Source organism: Peromyscus leucopus, chromosome 2, assembly GCF_004664715.2.
Source record: "Peromyscus leucopus breed LL Stock chromosome 2, UCI_PerLeu_2.1, whole genome shotgun sequence".
Taxonomy (NCBI): domain Eukaryota; kingdom Metazoa; phylum Chordata; class Mammalia; order Rodentia; family Cricetidae; genus Peromyscus; species Peromyscus leucopus.
The window spans coordinates 117,021,766-117,038,004 of NC_051064.1; the positions used below are offsets into that span (position 1 = coordinate 117,021,766).

General features: G+C 40.6%; 1 protein-coding gene across 1 annotated transcript in view; it reads left to right on the forward strand.

Annotated features, from left to right (window-relative positions):
* Window positions 1–16,239, forward strand: part of Efcab14 (EF-hand calcium binding domain 14) — a 40,168-nt gene that overhangs the window by 14,243 nt on the left and 9,686 nt on the right. The window contains exons 4-8 of the mRNA XM_028889243.2: window positions 4,771–4,869; window positions 8,401–8,511; window positions 10,323–10,409; window positions 11,563–11,754; window positions 15,968–16,079. Of these exons, the coding sequence (XP_028745076.1) occupies window positions 4,771–4,869; window positions 8,401–8,511; window positions 10,323–10,409; window positions 11,563–11,754; window positions 15,968–16,079 (601 nt within the window). The remainder of the gene's footprint in view (window positions 1–4,770; window positions 4,870–8,400; window positions 8,512–10,322; window positions 10,410–11,562; window positions 11,755–15,967; window positions 16,080–16,239) is intronic.

Genomic DNA, 16,239 nt, shown 5'->3' on the forward strand with positions numbered 1-16,239 from the left:
TTGCTGATTTAAAAAAAATCATGATATGCATAGAAGTCATAACTCATCTTTTGGCTAGAATGTGTTTTTTTTTCCTTAGTGGTTTTTATTTAACTCAGTTTTTAGTGTCTTCAGATTGTAAACTGTGATGTTTGTTGATAAGTTCTGTAATGCTTGAATCCAATCTCACATTCTAGAATGTATCTGTTTGAGGTCAGAGATAATGGGAGAGTACCCCCTTGTACATTTACTGTAGTTTCCCACACAGTTTGGCTCTACTGAAGAGGGGAGGTGTGGGGTGTGTAATTGAGCTGGTGACCAGTTTGTGATCCAGGTCCTTTAAATGAGAAAAACACCATTTTTTTTTTTTAATTTTTTTTTTTAGATTTATTTATTATCTATGCAGAGGAGGGCGCCAGAAATCATTACAGATGGTTGTGAGCCACCATGTGGTTGCTGGGAATTGAACTCAGGACCTCTGGAAGAGCAGTCGGTGCTCTTAACCTCTGAGCCATCTCTCCAGCCCCTGAGTGCATCTTTTTTTTTTTTTTATTTTATTTGTGATATATATTTTTTATTTTACAATACCATTCAATTCTACATATCAGCCATGGGTTCCCCTATTCTCCCCCTCCCACGCCCTCCCCTTACCCCCAGCCCACCCTCCATTCCCACCTCCTCCAGGACAAGTCCTCCCCCGAGGACTGTGATCAACTTGGTAGACTCAGTCCAGGGAGGTCCAGTCCCTTCCGCCCAGACTAAGCCAAGTGTCCCTGCATAAGTTCCTGGTTTCAAACAGCCAATTCATGCATTGAGCACAGGACTTGGTCCCACTGCCTAGTTGCCTCCCAAACTGATCAAGCCAGTCAACTGTCTCACCTATTCAGAGGGCCTGATCCAGCTGGGGGCCCTCAGCCTTTGGTTCATAGTTCATGTGTTTCTATTCATTTGGCTATTTTTTTTCAATAATTGAGTAAAACTGAAATTTATTATAAGCCACAGTCGTCCTAGGGACCTCCATGCTATATATATATATATATATATATATATATAGCCTTTATGGTTCTATGGGTTGTGGTCTGATTGTTCATTTTATATCTAGCATCCACCAATGAGTGAGTACATACCATAACTGTCTTTCTGGGTTTGGGTTACCTCACTCAGGATGATTTTTTCTAGTTCCATCCATTTGCCTGCAAATTTCATGCTTTCATTGTTTTTCTCTGCTGAGTAGTACTCCATTGTGTATATGTACCACATTTTTTTCATCCATTCTTCCGTCGATGGGCATCTAGGTTGTTTCCAGGTTCTGGCTATTACAAATAGTGCTGCTATGAACATAGATGAGCATGTATCTTTATGGTATGCATCAGCATTCTTTGGGTATATGCCCAAGAGTGGTATGGCTGGGTCTTGAGGTAGTTCGATTCCTAATTTTCTGAGAAACCGCCATACTGATTTCCACAGTGGTTGTACAAGTTTACATTCCCACCAACAGTGAGGAGTGTTCCTTTGCTCCACATCCTCTCCAACATTGGTTGTCATTGGTGTTTTTGATCTTAGCCATTCTAACAGGTGTAAGGTGGTATCTCAGAGTCGTTTTGATTTGCATTTCTCTGATGATTAAGGATGTTGAGCATTTCTTTAAATGTCTTTCAGCCATTTGTAGTTCTTGTTTTGTGAATTCTCTGTTTAGCTCTTTAGCCCATTTTTTAATTGGACTGTTCAGTGCTCTGATGTCTAGTTTCTTGAGTTCTTTATATATTGTGGAGATCAATCCTCTGTCAGATGTGGGATTGGTGAAGATCTTTTCCCAATCTGTTGGCTGTCTTTTTGTCTTATTGACTGTGTCTTTTGCCCTGCAAAAGCTTCTCAGTTTTGAGAGGTCCCATTTATTAATGGTTGTGCTCAGGGTCTGTGCTGTCGGTGTTTATTTAGGAAATGGTCTCCAGTGCCATGCGTTCAGAGTGCTTCCTATTTTTTTTCTATTAGTTTAGTGTATCTGGATTTATGTTTAGGTCTTTGATCCACTTGGACTTGAGTTTTGTGCATGGTGACAGATATGGATCTATTTGTAATCTTTTACATATTGACATCCAGTTATGCCAGCACCATTTGTTGAAGATACTTTCTTTGTTCCATTGTATAGTTTTGGCTCCTTTGTCAAAAACCAGGTGTTCATAAGTGCATGGATTAATGTCAGGGTCTTCAATTCGATTCCATTGGTCCGTATGTCTGAAAAACACCATTTGTGTGATCTGCAACTACAGAGTTGACGGTCAGCTCTCCAGAGCACACTCTGTCAGGGATGCAGCTAACACTCTAGAGTCTAGATCCACCATGTTTGTGACACACAGAGAAGACCTAACCTAGTCCTACTGTATTGGCTTTTCTTTTTTTTTTTTTTGGTTTTGTTTTGTTTTTCGAGACAGGGTTTCTCTGTGTACCTTTGCACCTTTCCTGGAACTCACTCTGTAACCCAGGCTGGCCTCGAACTCACGGAGATCCACCTGGCTCTGCCTCCTGAGCGCTGGGATTAAGGGTGTGCGCCGCCGCCCCCCCCGCCGCCGCCCTCCGCCGCCGCCGCCGCCGCCGCCGCGCCCCCCACCCCCACCCCACTGTATTGGCTTTTATTACTTCTCTAGTTTTAAGTGAAATGGCAGCTTCCAGCAGCCACACTAGCCTTCTCTGAGACCATAATGTTCCTAAGATACTTCGGACTAGCTCTGCCATAGCCTCAAGATGTTGGACAGAATAGTTTCTACCCAGATAACCCTGAGCAGTGTGTTATCCCTTGAGGATCTGGCCAGTTGTCATTGAAAGTAGTTTATTCACTCGTGTCTGAAAGATACTACATAGTAGGGCATATAGAATAATTGTAAAACATACCTGGGAGAGAAGTCCCTTCCCTTCACATGTGTACATAGTTGTCTCATGTCAGTAATACTGTCTGCACCTCCTATGTATTTGTAAAACTACCTTAGTTTTTAATATGCATCAGCGTATGGGTTACACCAAGTGTGTATGTGAATAAATGGAGATATTCGATATGTGGTGTAGTGTAGCATCCTTTGTTCACTGACTATATCTACATATCTAATGATAGGCACTTAAGTTATTCTAGTGTTTTGCTGGTACAAATAAAAAAGACTTGTTGTGCATATTTCTTTGTGCCTGTGAGCAAGTAATCTTCAGAATGGGTTTCTATAAATGAAGTTGCTGAACAAAGGATATAAACATTTCAGGTTTAGAGGGCTGTTCCTTCAAAACAATCCTTTTCCAGTTCACATTCCCACGAACAATAAGCCTGTTTCCTTATGTTCTTTGAAGCCTCAGTATTATCCATAGCTTCTTAAAGGAATGGCAAAAAACAAAACCCTTCCTGATATAATTGCTGCTCTATGAGGTTTATAGCTTTCTAAAGTATTTCTCAGTGTGGGATGAGGTGTCTCATCTTTTTGTTTTGAAATGGATCGAGTTAGGATGTTGGTGAGTGATCTGTGTGTTTGAGAACACTAGGGAGGATGCATGTGTAAGTACTCATTCAATCTCACTTCTGAGGAACTGCCACTGATTTGGTCGTGTGTACTGGGTACTGTGCTGAGCCTTAGTCACGTGTCATTTAATTCTTGTAACCTATACTAATCATCTGTTGCTGGGTTACATTGGCTCTCCAAACTTACCGGCTTAATACAACAACCCTTCATTATCTCACACTCTCTGTATGCCAGGAACTGTGAAGCAGCTTAGCAGAATGTTCTGGCTGAATCCCTAGGGTTGCAGCTAAGGTGTCAGCACAAGGAAAATGCCAAATACTTGTTGAAGGAATGAAAAGGAATCTGGTCCTGCTGTGTCTCACATTCTCTGGTGCCTGCCAGTTTGGCCTGTAGCAAGAGCCCAGGAAATCGAGTGTTTATGAGGCCACTCTTGTTGCACTTATTGGCAAACCTTTATTCTCATCCTAAAATTTAAAATAAGAAAGCAGTCTGGCACCAAGACTCTTTGAAGAGTATTTTGAGTCACACTGCAGGACTTGTTAGAATGTGAACTCAGAGCCTGAAATTGCATGTTACACAGGTTCCCCCAGTCCCCTTCAGACAGGAGTCCAGCTACTTAAATCCTACCCCAAAGTAGTAGAAAAGAAGCCACATTTTATTTTGATTCAATTCCTGTTTTAATACATTCATTGCATCCTTCAGTGAGTCAGTGGGTATTTATTGAGCTCCTTCAGGGTACAAAGTAATGCTTTGGTTGAGCTATTGAGTTTGAAATATTAATCACATTATTAAACCAAAACCAAGTCCCTGAGTAGTTGAAAGTGCTGTTCAAGTTGTCAGGATACAGTTCCTGTGGACTATATTTTGTGATGATGGGCTTTTACTTTATAATATATGTTCCCACTCGGACAGGAACAAAAGTTCAGTTAAATAGGTCTTCTATTTTACCAAAGTGAAGTTTTGAAGTGGTCCTTGATCATCAGCTTTTTCCTGTTCAGCTATTGAAGGATTGTGTGGTAATCACTGCATCTTTTGAGTAATTTAAGAGTTTAGGGCCGTGCAGCTGCTAGGACTAAGGTAAAGAATGACACTTGGCTCTGCATCTTTGGCATTAGTTTAAACTGGGTAGAGAAAGAGGGGGCTTATTGCTGCTTCCTGATTCTCAGCTCTTCTAAAACACTGCAATTCTTCTGCTCCTGAAAGCTGACAGTACCTTGACATTGTGAGCTATAGAGCTTGTGAAGGAAGCACATACTCGACAAATTGTGTTTCTTTATGTATTAATCTTTTTCAGATTTCTCTGTTGAGTTCTGCAGTAAACCACCTGAAAGCCAATGTCAAGTCTGCCGCAGATTTACTTAGCCTGCCTAGCACTGTAGAGGGACTTCAGAAGGTAAGTGCCATGTTTGGGCACTATGGTTACCCTAATGCTGGAATTCTGAAGAGTTCACTTTGAAAACCTGGCATTTGAAATCAGCTGCTCCAAAAGAGCAGTGGGAGTCTACCATCGTGTTCTGTGGAGTTCAAAACAACCTTGACAGTTGGGCCTTTAATTTTCAGCAGGTTACTTTATGGTTTATACAGTTTTTCATTTGTCTGTCTGTGTTCCAGAGTTGCTCTGCTGGGACCACTGTGTTAGCAGGTAGCAGTTTCCTTTCCAGTTTGTCATCACACTGTCTTCATGAGCCCAGACCAGTTGTGGACGAGAGTTGCTATAAACCTCTACTTTTCCATGATTGGAAAGGAGTTGAATTGTTTGTTTTGTTTTGCTGTTTCGAGATAATCTAAGATGAAATGCAGAAATTAAAAATTAAGAAGCAGTTGTGTGACAAAGGGTACTTTTAAACACTCTCAGGTATAAACTGAAAAAAAATTACTTTGGGAATAATTTGGTATTGTTTTCTAAAGGTGTCTGTAAGTCCCAAACAATTATTTATGTGTACATCATAGACCTCAAGGCCTGTGCAAACAGCAGTTCGTAATTTCCATTTATTTGACCCCTGGAGTGTTAACAGCAGACAAGTAGAAGCCAGAAGGATGAGACTCAGGAATGCCTAGAGCGGAATGGGGAGAGTGAAAAGGGGTTGAGAGGGAAAACACGGTTTCTGATTGAACGCAGAGAGCATTGCCCCCATAACAAAAAATGAGAGAAAGACTTTGGGAGTAAGAGTCCCTTGCACAGTTAATTTTAAATCTAGGATCTTTGGCTTTTAAAAGTTAGCCTGTGATGTTTGATTCAATTATATGCCATGCTCTGTCCATAAATATCTAAATTGTTGCACAAAGTGAGCAATTGCTAAACCACAAACAGAAATAAAAGTTGATGTTTTACAACAACAGCCTTGTGTGCTCAGTCCCTGTAATTTGCTACTTGTCCAGTATGGTTGTCTGCTCTCAAAATTTAAATTAAAAAGGTTCAGGCAACTTTAATGAAGCGGATTCTTGCCTTTGTTCCCAAGGATCAAGTAGGAAAAGGCAGGCCTCTGTAGCCCTACAGAAGCAACTTGGCAGCCTTACCTTAGAAAAGGAAACCGGCTTGTGAAACCGGCTTGTTCTTGCTCTCGTTAATTCAATAAGCACTTGTGGAGCTTCCTCCAGTGTGTACCAGGCACTCTGCAGTTGGTAGGAATACTAGTTTCAGAGTTTCATTCTAGGATTTACATGATCTGTCAGCTGCTTTCCTAAAAAACAACCCCCAAACAAGAGCTCACTATCTTCCTGTGTCCTCACGGGCTCAGGCAGCCAGCCAGTGAGGATTCTCTAACAGTAGGTGGCTTTCAGTGTATGGTGGCTTTTTGCAACAACACTGCTTACATAGATTCTACCCAAACTTAGATCCTACCCCAAATGTTATCTCTTTGCAAACCCTGCTGGGCACTGCTTTTATTGCAAATGATGATTCAGTTTTGAAGTGGTAGTTAATCTCCAAAACCTAGCTGGCTTTCATTTATGCCATGTAATTTTTTAAATATTGAAAACGTTATCATCTCCTGTTCCCTTGAATTCTTGTTTCAGTGTAGTTTTAAAACACTGCTTTGGAGACTGGGGATGCAGCTCTGGTGGAGTGCTTGCCTAACATGCACAAAGCCCTAAATTTGATCCCCAGCACCACGCATAAAACCAGCTGTGGTGATGTAGGCCTATAATCCTAGCATGTGGATGGTAGAGGCAGGAAGATCAGAAGTTCAAAGTCATCCTTAGCTATAATATGGCAACCTGGACTACATGAGACTGTCTCAAAATAATAAAAATAACTTTGGTTAAAAATACTGGTATCACACTGTAAATTGTTAGTATGTCTTAATAAAAGGATAAAACCCACCAAATAATAACATTCTTTTGGATTTTTTTTTTTAAGTAATTAATGGAAGCTGAAGAGATGGATCATTGGTTAAGAGCACATACTGCTCTTGCCAAGGACTGGAGTTTGGTTCCTATAACTCTGGCTCCAGGGGATGCAATAACATCTTATGGCCGCCATGGATATTTGCATTCACATGCACATACCCACACATATACTCACACAAATATGCATAATTTCTTAATTTTTTAAAAATGACTCCTGAATCGTACCCTCTGTATACTTGGGTTCTTTAGGACTAATATGAGCAAAATAAGTAGTTGCCTAAGTACACTCATTGCTGACAGAATTCTACTGCCAGCTGGGTTTCCTAGAGCTAAAAATCATGCTCAAAAGTCATCACTTAATACTCCTGACTGTTGACAGCCAATAGCCTTGACTGGCCGTCTGCTGGCCTGCTGTTTAACTATGGGGTGGAGATCAGAAATTCAAAGTCATCCTTAGCTATATGGCAGCCTGGACTAAATGAGACTCTCTCAAAATAATAAAATAACTTTGGTTAAAAATACTGATGTCACACTGTAAATTGTCAGTATGTCTTAATAAAAGGATAAAATCCACCAAATAATAACTTTTTAGGGGTAGGCGTATTATCTGTGAGTCCCAGATTTATTCTTTTATTTATTTATTTTTCAGTATATGGCTGTTATAAATAATTTTTTTAGGAAAATATATTTTATTTAGGAAAGATTGTGGTTTTCTTTAATTGAGAAAAGAGCTTGATATATATATATATGGAAAACTATTCATAGAAAGAATGAATGATTATGTTTTTTGCTAATTGTTTCAGTATAAGTTACATAGAATTCATAGTTTGAATACAGTTGAAATAATTAAACTATTTAGCTAGTGCTTTAGTATAAATTAAAATCACAGCATACCATTACACTGCCATTAGAATGGGCAAATTGTATAAATTAACAGCACCTGTACTTGTGAATGTATGGAGTAGTAGGAACCCTCTTAAACACTATTAATGGAACTGTAAAATGGCACAACCATTTTAGAAAATAGTGTGTAAGTTTTTTAACAAGGTAGGCATAGATCTGCCATATGGCCAGCTGTTCATCTATGTATTGTGATAATGAGAAAGTATGAAGGGAGATGAAGGCACAAGTCCACGTGAAGACTTCCACATGAATATTTATAGCAGCTTTATTTGTAATAGTCAAATACTGAAAAGCTAAATGTCCATTCACTGGTGAATAAACAAGTTGATAAAACCATATAATGGCATGTAACATGCTGAGCAGCTTAGACATAAATGAATCTCAATTGCACTTAGTAAAAGAAGATACACTAAAAAAAAGGCTTTAGAAGGTATCTATTCATTGGTTCCCTTTATGTAAAGTTCTAGAATATGCAAACTAATATATAGTGACAGAAGGTGAAAATGGTTGTCTTGAAGAAATTTGGGGTGGGGATAATGTCTATTGCTTCTATTATGGAAATAGTTTCACAGATTCATTATGCATTTTGAATATGTGCATGTATTGCATGTCAGTTATACCTAGTAAAGCTCTTAAAGGGGAAAACTGATATTCCTACATTGTTTCTATTCAGAGCGTGGCTTCCATTGGCAATACTTTAAATAGTGTCCATCTTGCTGTGGAGGCAATACAGAAAACTGTGGATGAACACAAGAAAACCTTGGAATTACTGCAGAGCAGTATGGTAAGATCTATAGACACTACAGAAAGGCAACATGTGCCTGCTCTCTATTTCCTGTGTCATGATCCCAATGAGCTAACCAGACCCTATTCTGCTGCTTAAAAAAAAAAAAAAAAACCTCATTGGTCTACAGTCTGTAAGTCAAACCATTATGGTAGACAGAATTGAAGCTAGGTCTTTTGTAAACATAGTATTGGAGATGTTCATAACACATTTTCCAAAGATGGAAAAAGTAGGGTAAGAAAAGAAGGAGATCAGAAAGGTATCAGAAAAAAAGAGATGGAAATAGAAACTTGTCTCATTTACTGCTGCAAGCAAACCACTCCAGCAAGGTATTGTTTCTCACTCTTCTGAGCATCAGGGATTTGAGCAGGGTTTTTACACCCCTGGTGCTGAGAGACCAGGGAAAGAGTGATCCGGAGGAAGAAAAGTCATCTAGATGTTCCAGCTCCCATCAGGAGTCAGTGGGATGCAGCCATATGTATCATCTCATACTAGACCACGTGGAATTGATCCTCAACCATCTCCCAAACCGAATACAGTAAACCCACAGAATAGTGAGAAATAAAACATTGTTGTTTCAACCCCAAAATTTGAGGATGATTTGTTGTGTAACAACAAGTAGCTGAGCTGGAAGCAACGCCTGCTGTTTTCAGACATCTCAGTCTCCTAATGCAACTGCACATACAAGCTCTCTACAGTCATCCAAGCAATAACCACTTTGTAACAGCTCCCTGGAGTTTATAAAGGTAGAAAAAAGGGTGGCACAGCCCTTGCTATCCTGATGAAGAAACAAGTTAACTTCAGTTTGTACCAAGGAACCTGAGCTGCATCAGAGAGTTCTAGAAAGGAGGGCTTTTCATTTGAACTAGTACTCACTGTTATTTAGTGGGTCACTGTTTGTTATGTAGTGGAGCTAACCTAGAGGGAAAAGATTCAACATAGGTGTCCAGACACCTCACTTCTAATTTCACCTGCCACTGAGAACCTCTGTAACCCATAGTAATAAAGATAGAACTCACCAATTCCTTTGTCTTGTGCATGCTCTCAAGTAATGAGCCATTTCCTAAAATACTTTTTCCTAACTATTTTCTGCTTCTAGAACCATAGGTGTTACATCTTTTACTTTTTAATTTTACCTTCAATTTGTATGAAAGCAAGGTTGATAAATGTCTAGGATTTCAGATTTTAAGGAGAACTGTTTTGCCAATGACACTGTTGTAACTGAATCAGCATCTTTTAACCTTCCATGACTACCACTACTAACCTTCCTACTAGCACACTGTGCTAAGCCATAGCTGTGGGCTGCAAAGGAATCAGCTGTACAGTTTTTCCCAGTAAAGGGTGAAAATGTATCTAAACGTGTTATAGTTACAGTTAAGTGTCTGCAAAGAGAGACTAGAGCAGTAGGAAGGAAAGGGAAGGTATCAGCATCTATGAAGGGAAGACCAATCGTGTGCGTGAACCATTCCTGTGCTATGCCCTTGATTATGCAGTTTTTCCACAGGTAATAAGGGAGAGAAGAGAGGAGTTTCTAAAGAATTCATTCCATTAAGAAACTGAGAGGCATACTAGGAAGAGCTCAGATTCCTGGGGTAATCTGGGTGCTGCTATCCAGCCTCTGCTTCAGGCTGGGCACCCTCAAAAGTCTATGATACCCATGACACCTTTGAGATGGGTCATAATGTAAGTTTTGGGGGACTTCTGTAGATTAATCCGTGGCTATATCCTAAGGAGGCAAGAGATGGTTAAGTAACCTAGTAGTTAATTGTTGCTTATGTACTAACTTCCATTTGTGTTAATATTTCTTAAAGGAGACCAATGGAAGCAACCAAATCATACCATCATCTTCAGCTACGTCAGAACTTGACAGTAAAACCCACAGTGAAAGTTCAAAACAGGTACTTTCACTTGGGTGGGCTATGGAAGCAGTCTAAGGAATATGGGCTTAACATACAGTGCCCCAGTAAGTGCCTTAGCAGGTGCCTCATACATCACCCTCCTGTCTGAGAACTGAGCAGAAAGGATGTATGTTGATACTTAGGGGTCCTATCTCTTTTGTGGTACTCTGCTTTCTCCCTTGTATGTCAACCAGTGAAGTAAATTCCTTTTCACATCTTGAAAAAGAAAGACAGAGGAGCTGAAGAGATGGCTCAGAGTAAGACATGCTCTTCTTCCAGAGTCCTGATTCAATTCAGCAACACATGTGGCACAACCATCTGTAATAAGATATGGCTCTTTGCATGCAGCAGAACACTGTATACATAATAAATAAATTAAAAAAAAAAAAAGAAAGAAAGAAAAGAAAAAGACAGAATGATCAGATTATCAAACTCTATGGCAAATAACAATCTGGGCAAAATCCAAAGTGATGGCTGTTTTGAGCCACAGAAAATTCTTAAGAATCTTGAGAAACATATCCTTGAAACTTGGTGTTTTCTAAAGTCTAAAGACAAAAAGAGGGGAGGGATACTGGGTTCAGAATCACATTAAAGAGAATAAAGGAAATCTCTAAGAAGAATTTCTGTCCTGAGTTTAATGCCCTTTAAAACCTAGAGTCATCATTCCTTTTTAAGTAGCAATCAGTACTAGAATATGCCAATAAAAATAATTGAATCTTGTACTAAATAATGCACTACTTGCTGTGCTTTTGTTACATGAGCCAATTCAGTAATTGGTATTGTTCCTAAGGTAGCTTTGTTCTGACCAATTAAGTTAATGGGACTTCAGTTAATAACCCAATATGCTCTCCTGCCAGCAAATGAGGTAAACATGAAGAAATTAATTCCCAGACTCACCGCTTTGAGGGACCAGAGTGGGAGCTTGCAGACAGTTCTCTTCTTCACCCTCCTGTCTAGCTGAGGCCAAACAATCCGAGAGGGCAGATTGGGAACAGTTTAGAGAAAGAGCAAAGCAGATCGAGGCAGTTGGTGGTCACGGCCAGGAAAAGTACCGTCCCTCTTTGACGCAGCAGTGGTTGCTGAGATGCTCCTGTCCTGCTTGTCTAGTTGCAGTATTTAGGTGGATCCCACAACTCTTTTATTTCCACTCTAGGATATCCTGTACCTTCACAACTCCTTAGAGGAACTCAACAGTACTGTAATGGGATACCAGAGACAGAGTGACCTTAAATTCGAGGGAATGAATGAGACACTCAGTAACCTGACACAGAGACTCAGCCTGATAGAAAGTGATGTGGTTGCACTGAGCAAGGCAGAAAAACGAGCAAACCTGACCTCCATCGTGGTAAGCCTTCTCAGCTCTGCTGTGGCATGCTCTGTGTTGGTGTGTGTGTTGTCTGGACATAGATGATATTCCCTGTCCTCTGTGAACAGTAGTCTGGCATACTTAAGAGGCTACACATTTGTCTTGTGCTTAACTTATGTCTGCTTAAATCCATATAATAGCTCTCTGAAGTGCACAGGGTATGTGTGTTTAAAGGGGTGAGATCAAGGGTCAGTTTAAACATGGCAACTCAGTACAACTTGTTGACAAGAAATGACAAGTCCTACAGTGTTGCCAGTGGCCCGTCAGGTAGGGAAACTTGGACATGTTTTTCCAAAGGAGGCCTTTTTTCATTTTCTTCTCTTTTCTCTTAAGGCGTTACAAGTGGTAAGAGGGGCAGATACAACAATCTTGTGCCATTTTTTTAACCCTGAACTTGGCTTTCAGATTTATCCTGCTCCTGTCTGCATATTAGAGGAAACCTTTTACATATAATATTAGGAAAGCCATTTAAAACAGATGAAGTTGCTTCTATAAACAAACCCTAATGAAACCAGCTGGGTCACACAGAAAAGATATGAAAGGAGGAGGGGAATTAGATGGGAAGAAAAAGATTGGCAGAAGTGGGAGGAACATGTAAGGGTTAATGAGGGAGTAGATGGAGGTGATCATGATAAATATATTATGTACATGGATGAAAATATAATGAAACCCATCATAATGTATAACTGTTTGCTAATAAAAATATTTGCTAATAAAAACATTTTTAAAAAGATAAAGTCAGGCCAGGTGGTGGCGACGCATGCTTGCTGGCTTCATGATCTCATGAACAGAGTCTGTTTATAATCACATTTCAACTGTACATCATGATGGGATTCATGTGGATCATTTCGTTAACAGTGATAGGTCTCACTTTTAAAGGTTCAATAGAGCAAAGACGTGATATATTTTTTGATGGAAACCAAATATGGGAAACTGTACTGTAAATTCAAGTAACTGCCAAAGCTGGAAACTAACTTACACATAAAGTTGAGTCCTGGCACATGGTAAGGAATGCTTGAGCTGGCTCTGCCACAGTGAACTTTGGCAAGCTGCCTGAATATGGCTTTGTAAGGTGGGGTAGAAAGACCTGTCCCCTCTGCCGGGCCCTCCTGCTTTATAAGAGTGTGTAATTTACTACAAAGCTGTGGAGATTAAAGAGTCCTCGTTTTTAAAGCCCTTTTGAACGCAGTTAAGCTAAGTAAGAGCTGAGAACTTTGAATGATTTGATGAATAATGTGCCTTGAAGGGTTTTCGAGCTTATTGTGAAAACTTACCACCTAAGCCCCCTGCTGTCTCTGCCCTCCCCCTCTTATTTTTATCCAGCAAAGATAATTGGTAATAGTGTCCATCTGTCCTACTATTTCTTCCAATAGCATCACACTGAGCCTGGATCTGGGTAGAAGTTCTGTTGCCCTTTGTACTTCAGTGTTAAAGGTTGTAGCTAAAATACTTAGAAGCTTCTGTTTCCACTTTGTCTCCTGGTGCCCGTCTCCATTCTCTTCTGTTCTCCCACCCCTTTGCCATTTGTGTTTAAAGTGGTTCGTATCCTTTCAATAAACTTGACCAATTGGTTTAAGAAGTATTAAGTGTCAAGATTGGAGAGAAGGCTCAGTTGGTCAAGTGCCTGCCACACAAGCATGAAGACCTGAGTTCATATCCCAGCACCCACATAAAAGCTGGACACAGTGGCATGAATCTGGGAGTGAACAGAGACAGACAGATTCCCGGAGCTCATTGGCCAGCCAGCATAGTGAAAATGGCAAGCTCCAGGTTCAGTGAGAGACCCTGTCTTAAAAAGAAAAAGGTGAAGAGTGATTGATTGAGACTTGTGGAAAGAGAGTCTTTGGTGAACCGCAGAACTGATACTGTAAAGGCCCAGAGCATAAAGGTAAACAGGAAGCTTCCATAAAGTCAAACAAATGCATCAGCATCTCTATGCTGTTCCCTCTAAGAGGAGCATTTGATCTCTTGTGATAAACTCCAAGACCAAGCAATTAGTAAGTTAGGGTATTAGTGAGTTAATGAACATCACACCAAGCACCTACCTTGTGCTCAGCGCTTTACTAGGAGCTGGGATGGCCACAGTGAGTGAGATAGATATGTGACCCCTGTTGTGAACAGATACTTAGTCACAACTAAGACAGGTATTGTCCCAGTCTGCTTTTGTTGCTGTGACCATGACCGAAAGCAGCACAGAGAGGAACATTTATTACATCACACGAGTTATAGTCCATTATCAAGGGAGCCAAAGCAGGAGCTTGAAGCAGACACTGCAGAGAAAGGCCCCTTACTGACTTGTTTCCTCTGGCTTGCTCCGCTCCTTTTCTTATACAGCTCAGACCCAACTGCCTAGCGATTTCACCGCCCTCAGTGGGCTGGGCTTTCCTCCATCAATTAGCAATTAAGAAAATGCCCCATATACATGTCCACAGGCCAGTCTAATGGAGGCAGTTCCTCAACTGAGGTTCCCTCTTCCCAGGTAACTCTAGTTGGTGTCTAGTTGACAAAAATTAATTAGCACAGTTATCTAAACTAATGATAGGGGACAGAGGCATAGATAATCTAAAAATGGTGTCCCGCTTACAAATCATTTCACATTTAGACTGCACTCCCAACGCTTTCATAGCCCTTTTAACTCCTGCTAAGATAAAGGGAAAGCCAGGAAGAGGTGACACTTCCTGCAGCGTCATCTGAGGTGCGCACAGTGTTTGAGGTCAGAGGATAGGAAGTTCATAGGAGATGAACTTGGCTGAAGCCACATTGTAGAAGCTTTTGGTGTAAAGCTTTCTACCTTTACTTTTTCATCCTTAGCAATTGTATCCATAGCAATTGTCTAGATAAAGTTGTATATATTTAAGATCTTGATGCATTATAGGCTGAGCTTTTAAACTGCTTCTGTGTGTTTTTTTCAAACCTCACTGAGAGAATGACAAGAAAACTTTAAGAACCAGGATTTAAATGTTGAACACACACACACACACACAAAATACCCAGATGGTTACTATTAGAAAATAGTATTTTAATCCCAGCACTCGGGAGGCAGAGGCAGGCGGATCTCTGTGAGTTCGAGGCCAGCCTAGTCTACCAAGTGAGTTCCAGGAAAGGCGCAAAGCTACCCAAAGAAACCCTGTCTCGAAAAAACCAAAAAAAAAAAAAGAGAGAGAGAGAGAGAGAGAGAAAATAGTATTGATTTCAGCAGTAATTCACATTTTTAACAGTCAGATCAGAACACAGTACCACATTTCTGCCTAAATCTCTTGGCTTTACTTTTATAACTTCGTGCCAGTCGATCAGTCTCTTCATGTTATCTCATCAAAGCATCCAAGCCAGATTCATTTTCTCCTGGGAGTAAGCATTTAGTATCTAGTTTCATTCATATGTCCATATTGGATCTCCCTAAGTAAACTAGGTAGCCACTGTACAGTAGCTATTAGGGTGGAAGTAAAGACAGGAAGGGATGTGTAAACTCACTGGGGATGAGAAATGAGATGTAGTGGCACTTCTAAACGGAGGACCAGGCCTTTTCATACAATAAGCAGACACTAACGACAGGAAAAGCAAACTTCTCTTTGCAATTAATTGTTTTTTTATATGCCATCCTAGATTAAGCTGGAAAGAAGGCAGTGGGATGGGGAAGGTGTTAAACTCGAGTCACAGTTTGAATTAGAAATACCCCAACTTGTTTTTCATGTCTGACAGTTCCTGCCACCAGTTGAATCATTACATTGGGGATATTGGGCGGATCCGGGGAATACTTGTGGTTTGATTGACTTTTTTTTTTTTTTTTTTTTTAAGTTTTGCTTCAGATGACATGGTCACAAGGTGATATCTGAGGCAGTCTTTTAGTTAGTGTAAAATAGCTCCAGAAAAGAGCGTCCCCCATCATCTGGGAAGCAGGTATAAAACAGGCACCTGAGAAAGGGCACATTCTCTTTACTGCTGACATATGCATGCCTTCACCCATCAGTGGAATGTTCACAGTGAAACAGATCATGGAGAACTAATGTTCCCTTAATGGTCTAGCCTTAAATCCAGCTCAGCACTGCCCTAAAGACAGCCCTGGTATTTGTCCGCCCCTTCGTTGATGTTAGAGGGTCCTGGTAAAGGTCAGTGAAATGTGTTCTGGGAATACAGCAGTCTCCAGTTAGCTGTCACTTCTGCCTTAAACCTATCTGATCTTTGTTTTGGGCAGAAAGAAGATAATTCAAATTCTCAGGTATCCAAGCTTCGAGAAAAACTGCAGCTGATCAGTGCTCTCACAAACAAACCTGAAAGCAACAGGCCTCCAGAGACCGCAGAGGAAGGTGAGCAGCAAGCTGACTTCTGAATATTTCACGCAGGCTTGGGCAGCCTGCCTCCCACACAGGGAGTAGGGACGGTGTCTGCCAGCACTGATGAAACCGAGTGAGTGATGCCTGAGCGCACCGAGATGAGGCTGATGCACTTCGATTTCATTTAGCAAAA